General features: G+C 40.1%; 1 protein-coding gene across 1 annotated transcript in view; it reads right to left on the minus strand.

Moving 5' to 3' along the window:
- Nucleotides 1–3,807: 3,807 nt before the first annotated feature.
- The window catches only part of TEKT4 (tektin 4), a gene marked incomplete at its 5' end in the record, with an annotated part of 12,508 nt that continues 5,245 nt past the window's right edge, over nt 3,808–11,070 (minus strand). Inside the window, 5 exons of the mRNA XM_010086519.1 lie at nt 3,808–4,021; nt 5,551–5,705; nt 6,684–6,906; nt 7,778–7,921; nt 9,162–9,232. Of these exons, the coding sequence (XP_010084821.1) occupies nt 3,808–4,021; nt 5,551–5,705; nt 6,684–6,906; nt 7,778–7,921; nt 9,162–9,232 (807 nt within the window). The remainder of the gene's footprint in view (nt 4,022–5,550; nt 5,706–6,683; nt 6,907–7,777; nt 7,922–9,161; nt 9,233–11,070) is intronic.

An 11,070-nucleotide genomic window follows, 5' to 3' on the forward strand; every position in this document is an offset into this window, starting at 1 on the left:
GTCCCACTGAAGCCGTTCTTCAAGCAAACTTTCTTTGAAGGAACTTGATGCAAAAACTTTTGATGAGAAAAATGAGTTCTCATCCGTTCGGTGATGAGCATGTTCCCAGAGAAGGGAGAGCACAGAGCTTCTAGTAACAAAGGAGCTTGGAGGGAGCAGGTACTCCAAGGCTGTGGGTTGAAGGCAACCTTCCCTGCAGGCTTTCATAATACCTCTGCTTAATCGTGGGCTTAAGCGTTGGTCTAATGGCTTGAACAATGACAGATCAAAGTACAGTTTGCTCATAGTGCGGATTGGTCAGAGTCTGCTTGGGAACCTGAGCACGTGGAATATTTTATATCTGTTCAGGTAAGGTAAACTCTGAACAGAAGAAGGACAAATGACAAATAGCGGATGGCTGTTTTCCAAACAAACTTGAAGAAACTTTTGAGACGAACATGTTCACCAAGTACTTCTTAGTTACTCAATAATAGCCAGAGCTGTTATTATCAGGCATTGGAACAGGCTGCCCAGGGAAGTGGTGGAGTCACCATCCCTGGAGGGCTGCAAGAAACGTGTCGATGTGGCACTTAGGGACATGGGTTAGTGGGTTGGGTGGGGTTGGGTTGACGGTTGGGTTGAACTTGATGATCCTTGAGGTCTTTTCTAACCTTAATGATTCTGTGATTCTATTCTATGATTCTAATGGCAAGCCCAGCTCAGGTTGGCTGTTCATGGACATATTCATCGCACTGACCTTCCACTGTTTGGCCAGTTCTCCTCATTCCCATCCAGCTGGGACTGATTTCTCAATGCCATGAAGACCATCCTGCCACTTTGGATGGGGAAAAAGGGATCTAACATATGGAAACCTTGCAGCAGTCCTGCAAACAACCCTTATGTGAGGAATTTGAGGATCTGCTTCATTGCTCCTGTTCTCAGCCTGCCACGGACCCAGTGTGCGACCAAGCTATCAGATCCATCCCAGGAACAAACCAGACCACTAATGAGCACTGTATATGGCCATAAAATTGTTATCATGACTTTTATTACTGCTGAGACTGATGTTGGGATGCAATTTACTTAGAGGGGCCAGCAGAACTAAGACACTACCCAGAAATTACTTGGAAAAATTGCTCAGGAAAACATTTTAAAATAATTTCTACATCTCTGCAGGTTATTTTGTAATTACACTGCAACGTACCTCAGACAGAATCTTGAAGAACAATAGAAAAAAACTTCCCCCTGTTCACTTCTCTTCTCTAAGGCACAGCTGGTGTTACCGGATGTCCGTGTGGCTATTTAGCATGTCGATCAATTTAAAGATCCATATTTTAAGCAGGTGTTGTTTTTGCCATGTGTCGGGGTCCCAAAGCAGAGTCTTCTGAAAAATCTCACCTATGCATCTCAGTGCTGGTGTCTGACACTTTAGAATTAATTTTTTTCGTGTGTGACACAGTCCAAGGCTGAAATGATGAGACAGATTCTCTAAGCTTCAGTCTAAGCGTCAGTCTTAGAGAAAATCAATTATTCATGATAAAAATACTACACAGATATTATCTCCCATTTCTCTCTAACCTTCCTTGCTCCTCTTGCAGAATGTCATCTGCTCTTAAGCAACAAATAAGTTTGTAATGGGTCTTCATGCCTGTTTTTTTTTTTCCTGAAGTCCCTGTACCAGACCTTATGAAGGTTATCAATTATCGCACCATTAATTCCTTCCTCTACCTGTAAGCAGCTGAAAAAACTCACAGATTTTCCAGAAATTAAACTTTGTCTTCATGACCATAAATCTCCCAGGGTTTTAAACAAAAAAAATCATAATTAAATAAAAAAAATCCACCCTCTTCATACAGATTAGCAGGGAGAGCCCAAGACAGTTGGAAGCTGTAGCTCATTTGTGACCCTAGCTCACATGAGAGCCAGCTGAAACATCTTTTTTAATATTTCCTGCTAAATCCTCAGCTTAAAAATGAATTACTGAAACTTGAAGCTATTTCCTCTGATTCTCACTGTTACAACTTGCTCGTATTTATCTATTGTGATGTGAATAGGGCAGTGATGACGCTCCTGCCAGTGTATTGGGTTTGCCAGAGCAGGATTTTCCTGAAGTGGCCCAAAGCAAGGGCAGACTAATTTAGTTCCCAAAGGTAAATTAAACTGATAGGCTTTAATTAAGGAAAGCTCCATTTCCAACTCAATAAGGGGCATAAGGTTGTTTGTACTCAGCACAGCACTTGTCTTTTCCTCTCTCTAATGCAAAACTCTTGAGCCAAGGTGTGTGATCCACTGATGAGGCTGTAAGATTTGAACATGAAGAACAGGCTGGAATATGCTGCCAAGAAGAAAGGTGTTGAAGATGTTTAAAGAAAGGCAGAATGAAGGAGAACGTTTTCAGTCTAGAAAAATAATTTTTAGCAACTGTTTTGTGTTCTGTGCACAGAAAAGCACAGTAGAGCCACATATTTTTTTTTTTTTTTAATCCACATGCTATCATGCTATTTCTCTCTAATAAGGATTAAACATCTGGACTATAAAAATATAATCATGAAGGGGAAATCTATTAAATAAAAGCAAAACAAAACTCTTGAACACAAACCCTGTCAAACAGAGGCATGGGTCAAAAGCCCTCACTGACGCAGCTGGTTTTCCAAGAAACAGCAGCAGCTTTTAGCAGGAGGGCAATTGCTGAACAGTGCTCCGCACATCCTGTGTTCAGATAATACAAATCGCTGTCTGCGAGAAAAACAGATAGGCTAATGGCCTCGCCTCTCTGGTTAGCACAGCAGGGCTATTCACAAATGTACACTGGCTAGGGGTTGGTTTTTTTTTTGTGTGTGTGTTCTGCTTTTTGAGGTTTTTTCCTGTCTCTTTGACCAGCTGCTTTTTAAAAGTAAAAAACTATAACACAGGAAACCATAATGGGATTCTGTTCCATGTCATGTTTTTGCCTTTTTTGAGATGTCACATATTTAACCAAGTGGCCTACTGAGCTAATGGATGAATGACATTTGTGACATTCATCGCTCTCCTGGAGTAGATGAATCTGATGCGTTCTCCATCGCGGGTAACAGTTCAAACACATGCCGTGCTTCCAGGGAACAGTTGGAACAGATCAAGAGCTCAATTCAACATCCAAGTGCTTAAGTCAAAAGTCATGATTGCTGTTCACAAGCTGTTCAGGGCTTTATTTTTTTCTGAAAAAAACCTAAATGTATTGACATGGAGGTTAAAAATCCTCAGACTAATTTTCAGATTACATAAGCAGGTGTCATGGACTGGGAGGGTTTTTGTCAATAGACTGTCATCTAACCTGTGCAAACTTTTTTTTTTAAACTAATAATGTTTGAGCAGCTTAAAAGTCTATCACCTGTTTCCTTGCTGATTGTGTGATCTTCTATCAGGCAAGCAGTTTTATTGCTCTCATTTCAGGCTGCCTGAAAATGGTAGAAAGCTATAAAGGTTATATCCACATCTCTGTATATTCTCATTAGTCACAACAAATATTCTCTCAACATATTCACTCATTAGGGTGAAAACCCCAAATATCACATACTGTGCAAATCATGCATGTGTGATATAGAAAAATTCTTGAATTACCTCTACGCAGTGTTTTAAACTCACTGTAAACATCTCTACTCGGACTGAACTCTTAAAGGCAAGACGCAAAGCCCACCACGATATTGTACTAAAGCATTTTTACCCAAATAGAGGAAAATAACAACAAATACAGTACTTCCATGTCTCGTATTATCCATGTATTTTATATGAAAGATTCTAGAGTACATTTTTCTTCTGGACTTTGCATAGTTAATCCAGAGATTACTCCTAGTAACCTGCTAATTTAAGAACAACAGGGTAGCGTATGCGATGAGCCATGCACTTTTGCCTATCAATAAAAATACTGTTTGTTTTCACAGCTATTTCTTTTTCTAAATTCATTCGTGTGTCTTCCAGGTTTGTAAGAGACTGTTCAGATTCCAGCAGTTTTTTCTTCAGGGATTCAATGGACGCCGTCAGTTCTTCAACTTCGCTGATCAACCTGAACAGAATTACATTAAGTAATAAAAAAAAATGAGCAGAAGCCAGTGTGTTCAAAAAGACGTATGAACAGTAACGAGAATAAATAGTAACGAGAATAGTAACGAGAACAATCAACAGCTATAAAATCATAATACTCAACAACAAAGGACCTCAGAGAGATCCTACATACTTGGGAAAAGCAGAATTCACTTTCACAGGTTCTGTACAGAAGTCTCTCATGATTTCGATAGTACCAAGAATGGTTTTTTGCCACTAAGCACAGTGGAACTATCCATCCTCAACTTTTCCCACTCTGTAGGGCACTTGTACTAAGAATTATAGGACAGAAATTGTTAGATAAGTCACCCAGTTTGACTGGATCAGCATTTCTTTAAGCCTGTTTTTTGATATCTGATCACTGCTATAAACCTGAAGTATTACAGATAATCCTTGCACCGGAAATCAGAAACCAGTCTTTACTTTGAAAGCTTTTAAAAAGCAGCAGCACATCATTTTAAAAAAGCAGCAAACCATTTTTAAAGTAGCACATCATTTCAAGGGAAAGTCAGTGCGGGCTAGGTGCTTTACTGCAATCTGCCTGCAGAGAACGCTCATCTTTATTTCCTGGAAAAATAAGATCCCTGTGTGCTAGGGAAACTGAGGAACTCCAGGCAGTGCAAGCCTGGCAGTTAAACATGTGCCCATTCAGCAAAAGTCGTGCATGTGTCCTTAAATCCCTTTAAAGGCGATGTACATACTGAAAAGCTTGCACACGGATGGTTTGTGGAATCAGGACCTGAAATGAGTGTGTCCAAGATGGCACAAAAGCATTTGGATTAACTATAACCTCTTCCTCACTGCATGGAGAACCGCGCTGGCTCTGAACGCCAGGCATCTCCGCTACAGGGACACTGTGAGCCTGCAAAAGCTGATTCCCTGCTTTTTCCTAAGGGAAGGAAAATGTGAAGGAGGAGAATCAATTACAAAGCTTATAACGAGATCAAAACTGACAAATGTGACACTCAGACCTTTAATTGGAAGGGATTTGTTGACCTCCAGTTTTAAAAGGGATTATTACTGAAAATCAAATGCCACCAGCCTAATGCATGGCAGTACCGAGGACTTGTCTCAGGCTGTGAATATGTGCAGCCCATTTACATTCTCAGCACTGGAAACATCATTCATTCAGCATACAGTCCACCTTGTGGGGAACTTGTGCTAACAGCAAGAGGGTTGCAAGTGATCCACATGCTGTCAGATTTTTTTTGCATCATCTAAATCAAAAAGAAACCACACTGTTCAGAGAAGAAAGCGTAGAGGCAAAGGGCAGAGTTGTGTCTATAGATTTTATATTTGTTGATACATTAGGTTAAAACGGTATGTTCCTCACAGTGATTTCAGTCAGTTGAATTATTTCTGACTTATATCAGAATCAAACCCAGTAATAAAAGCTAAAGGCTATGTGTTGCCAATAAAAAGTGCAAAAACTGTCTAACAACACTTCTGAATAGAATGGACACCTCGGAGGACTTGGGTAATGGTGTTTACCTGAACTGTGCTTCATCTCTGCAGAGCTCTACGTTGGGCCTAAAAGACCTGTTGTACAGCCTTGTCTGAGCAACTTTCATGGGGGCTTCTTTGTCTTTGATCGCTTGTTTGAGAGCAGCAATGTTAGCTTCTTGATCTCCAATCTCCTTAAGGACCTAAAGAGGATCTCCAAGAAAAAGAACTGTTTAAAAAAAGATACACATTGTCTCTGCCATGCTGTACATCTGTTCATGGTCCTAGTGAATCAGTTATAGCTTAGATTTGGCCAGAATACAGAAGAAATAGAAATACAAAGGTGGTTTTGACCTCTATTTCTACTGCTACACTGAGATTCTGATCTTCCATCTAAAAGGAAGCACAAAATATTCTGCAGCCTGTTCAAAAACTCTTCCATGTCTCCTGACAACACATCCCACCTCCGTGATTTGCTTTTAAGTGTAAATTTTGAAGTGTACACTATGCAAGAAAAATTTGAGTTATTTTGAACAAGATTGGGAACTGGTGGTCAGCTTGGAAATGGACAAATTTCTGGCATTAGTGAAGAAAATGGAAAAGACAGGAAGTTCTGAATCCCTTCTTTCTCATAACCACTGACAAACATGCACAAAATAAAGTCTACCCAGCTCTCAGGTGCTAAGGAATGACAATTTTTTCCACATGACAATAACCTAACACAGAAGTAGGAGCTGCTCCACATTGGAGAAGGGACAGAGGCTGAAGACACCTCTTGTCCCTTGCCAGGAACTGCTGCTGCTGATAGGACTGCAGCACAGTGTGGCTTTCATCCCATAAAAGTGCAACCAGGTGAGCCTGGGAATCCTGGCCCAAAGATCAGCTCCTTCATCACACGGTTTAAAGTTTATTAAGTTCAGCAAGACATGGAAGAAAGCGTTTCATTTTCTTCATATTTAAGTCCGTCTCTTGTTTAGAGATGCACAACAGATAGCAGAAAAAGCTGAACTGGAGCCACAATCTAGCTCTGAAGACTCTCATCAGATACTAAACTGACACAAAATAGTGTTCATACCTGACCTGGACTAAGAAGACTTTTTTTTTCTAGAGGATAAATCTACTTTGATCATCTCAAAAGAGACTATCATGCCTGTAGCCAGCATTCAAAAAATAACCCTTACGTTTTTCAAGTTATGCTCTAGTTTGTGTTTAGTGTCGTCCAGCTCCTCACAGTGCTTGGCGAACGCTTCATTAACAGCAGCACATTGCCTCCTCAGGTCCTCAGATACGTCGTGCAGAATATTGTCGATCAAGGCACGGAGATTGACGGAAGCCAGTTTTTCTCGTTCTGCCCTATAGATGTTGTCATGACTGAACTTGGCCCATGTCTCTGGTGTTGAGGCACTGCAAGAAGAGGTGAATGGTATAAAAATAGGAACTTTGCTCTTTTGTTCAAGCTGCACTTAAGAAGACAATCTGAAGCTGGTTCTCTCCCTGCAGAAGTGTTATCAACCTCTATGTGTTTTTGCTGTTGCATGCAGTCTAGACTTACTATGAAGGAAGAAGAATGATCCTTTATCAAATTAATAAACTCTTGTTAATTTAGTGACTTCTGAGGGAAGTAATAGATGATACAAAATCACCTGAAGTTCTTCCATCTCTACCTAATACTAAGGCAAAAAAAGTATATGCATAATTTTTGTGCAAGCACAAGCAATTAAGTCACCAGCATAAATAAACATGTGAATATATTCAAGCTTTGCAGTCTGCATCTACTTTAGAACAAAAAGAAACAAAATCTCTGGTTATACTTTGCCATGTTAAGCAGCAGAAGGAACTACAAAGCACTTGGGATGCTGCATCATATGAACACTGCCTGAAAGGGGAGTAACAATAGTTGCACTAATTATTGTAATAGTAATCCTCTCTGGCAAGCAGCACTTGCCTTTTCCGAAAGAATGGCATGCCTGCCAATGTCAAACGGTAAGTCTCAATAGGATTTAGAGGAGCTTTTAGAAGTATAAAGGCAATTATTTCCAAGAAAAATTTCTACAAGCTCAGTTTGCCTACAGCAAACCAACTTTGCCGTTGGTATGCCACGCTGAGATGGCAGCGCTGCCTTTCCCACCCATGTAGCTTTAGCCGTGACTTTGTATGTCCAAAGAAGCAGCAATCACACCTTTAACTCAGAGCAGCATCCCAGTTTTCATCAACGTAAAGGATGTATTGTATCTCACCAGGGTTATCTGTGGAGACAATGACAGCAACTACTCACCTTTCTTCGAACTTCACTGAATTGGGATGGAACTGGACGTTGGTGCTCTGGTTACTGTATTGCGCACATTTATCGTCACTGTTGTACGTTTCAACTTTGTCTGACCAGTCCATTTCACAAATCTCTTTGTGATCTCGATTTAATCTGAAAAGTCATCATTATCGCACAGTGTTAGTGGAAAACAATACAAAACAAAACTAAAGGAAAAATTTGTGAAGCTAGGCTCTGCGCCTTTGTCTTTCAAAGAGCAATGAGAACATAAACTTTCCTTTCTGTCTTGAAAATCCTAACCAACCCCTCTCTCCCACAACTACCTGCTCAAATTTAAGACCTTCATAAAGTGACCCTGTATCATTCTCCAGACCCTCTTATCCAGCCTTTCAAACACTGTAGCACACAGACAGTGTAATTTGTCCTTGGAAGATACAAGTACAATGATATTCAGAGTTAAAACTGCTGCTTTTTTATCAATTAAACGAGCCACATGTCACCCAGTTAATTAGAATGACTCCAGATTACAAAAGACAGGGGGTCATTATCAACTGTTAACACAAGGTGTCACTCCTGCCTAAGGAATTAAAAAGACTCTGCTGGCCAATGATCCTAAATGATGGCACTAAATGGTACTAAAATGATCGTAAAGCAATTATAAAAGGCAAAGCCTAAATTCCCATAGACTCCTCTCATACTCTCATCGATGTAACAGAACTACCTTAAATTATTTTGCATTCTTTCTATAAACAAGATTTCATTTTATCTGTCAGAATAGCACTAATTGGAACAGATTAAAAAAATTTAAAACAAAAATATCAAGGTTTCCTGCAGTTAACTCCTTCATATTGACGCACCTTAGGATCTGGGCAACATCCTTACAAAGGGCTTGGTGTAAATTAAAAGAAAATATTCCTTTTGAAATGCAACAACCATCCATACTGATACAGAAGTTAGAGTGAAGTTTCATATTTTGAGTTCATACTGACATCTGGTGGGAAAAAAACTCATCTTGAAAAGGTCCTTTGAGCAGATAAATTCTTTTGAAAGAACCTATACTACAAATACATCACAAGGTGCAACAAGGTAGAGTGATACCCGGATAACACTTTCATGGCACTTAAGTTTAGTGTTGAAAAATTAGAGAACTGAATACACCAGGACTGAAAATCTAAAGCATGGCTTTAGGGCATGGCTCTGCTCTTACCTTACCCTACTAGAAAAATCCCAAAATTTCATCACTGAGTGCCTCTTTTCAGGTTTAAATGGAATTCATGTGGTTTATAAGCCTGGTGTTGGTAAGATCTTTGTCCACCGGGCACTGTACCCCTATATGCCAGGAATTATTTGGCTATATAAATCAGCTACTGAGGTATCATGAAAAATGTCTTACCGCATCTGGTTACAAGCTTGCATCAAGGTTCTTTTCAAAAGCTCCTGGACATTTCTGATAAGTTCAGCTTCCTAGATAAAAACATGGAGACTTCTGTGATATCCAGAGCAGTGCATGCTATACTGCAGAGCAATTTGATTTCAATGGTTGTGGATAAATACTTAAATCTTCCGCTCACTACCCACTCTTACCCTCTTATCGCAAGACATGATTTCCCGAGGAGTCAGCAGATACGGAGGTAACTCAGCTGTAAGTCTAAGGCAGCAGCAATACTTGGAATACTCCTAAAGCCTGGGGATTCATTATTTTCATATTGCCTAGATATTCTGTGAAAAAGTCTAAATTCTATCAGATTAAACAGAATATCTGAATTATCTGCACAGCCTTGAAGTAGGGAAACATAAGTCACCAGCATCATGCCCAGCAGGAGACAGACTCACAGCCTTGCACAGACACAAGGTGCTGTTTCAAAGCCGAGCAGGACGCTGGCTGCCCCGCAAGCACAGACTCAGATATCAGAGCTGCTGCCTGGCACAGGGGTGTGACCCAGTGGATCACACTGGCTTCCAGAACCTGCCAAGTCCTTCAGAGCCCGCTGCCTCGCTCTGCAGTGTTTCATCTGCATGCAAGGGAGAGGCTTCCCATCAGATTCCTGCAGATCTCCAAAACCCCAGTTTGTCTGATGTATGGTGATGCGGTGCTATTTAACAGGAGGGAGTGGCAGGATCATAATCTTCTGTTGGCCTGCCTCCTTTGAATGCTTTGGATTAACTACGATAGATTTAAACAGCTATTTTCTGCTTCAGCAGGTACAGGAAAGCTGTCGTAATATCAACCCAATGACATCTAGAGCTTCAAGTTTTAATTAGATCTATTTATTCCAGAAGTCATTTTGCCTCTGGCGATGGACAGCATCGAGGACTGCAGAAGTATCTCAAATACACAATGTTGTTGGAGGGTTAATTCCCTCTGAGCTGCAAGACAGTGACTGCTCAAAGTCACCAAGCTTTGCCTCACCTTGATCCAGGATCTGGTGTCTGAAGTTTCATCTCAAGTTGGTTTTTGCAGGAATGGGCATTTCAACACAAACGTGATCAAACCAAAAAAGACCGTACTTTCTTCTAATCCTCTTGCTGAACAAGAAGTACCGGGTCCTCACTTTGGACTGCAGTAACATTGCTTTGGGGATTAACTATCAGTGCTCAGTGAAGTGACTTTCCTGACCTGGTGATTAGCTCTCATTAGATAAAAGCCCATCCAGCAAGCATTTTCTTTCTTATTATTTAAAGGAATTTAATATTTGAGGCTTGGATATTAAAAAGAGCTTTTGTATATTAAAAATTCCTAATTAATTTTGCTGCTTTACATCAATGACAATCATCCAATGACAGCTAAGGGAGTATACACTTACTAATAAACTTCATTCCCAGAACACTGCTGGGAATTTTATTTTTGATAAATAAACGAGTGCATATGTCCCTGCAGTGCCAGTTTCTCCATCATAAGAAACCAACAGGGAGCAGAGAAAAGATCATTTTAGTCTAAATGGAAAAGGACAATCATGATGGGAAATAAAATATTATTTTTAAGGCTCTAAAAGAGCACAATTAAAAAAAATCCAGAGATGAAGGTATCATTGTACAAACTGTGAGAACACTAAAACTCACTTTCTGCAGATTACAAAGGCTGTGTTACAAAGGCTGAGTTGTCAAAGTCAAAATTCAAAAGGATTTTAAAGGGTTAGAAAGATCCAGCACTTGAAATTACATTTGCAGTAATTGATATTATTTTGTGTTGGGCAGTCAGTTTCCATGTAAATAAAGAGATAACCAGTTTCCTGTGAGTAATGTGCACATTTTAAATGAGAAAAGCCTTCCTTTAGCAATCAAGGTTTCTCACATGGAAAGAG

Source organism: Pterocles gutturalis, unplaced genomic scaffold, assembly GCF_000699245.1.
Source record: "Pterocles gutturalis isolate BGI_N339 unplaced genomic scaffold, ASM69924v1 scaffold8766, whole genome shotgun sequence".
NCBI classification, from domain to species: Eukaryota; Metazoa; Chordata; class Aves; order Pterocliformes; family Pteroclidae; genus Pterocles; species Pterocles gutturalis.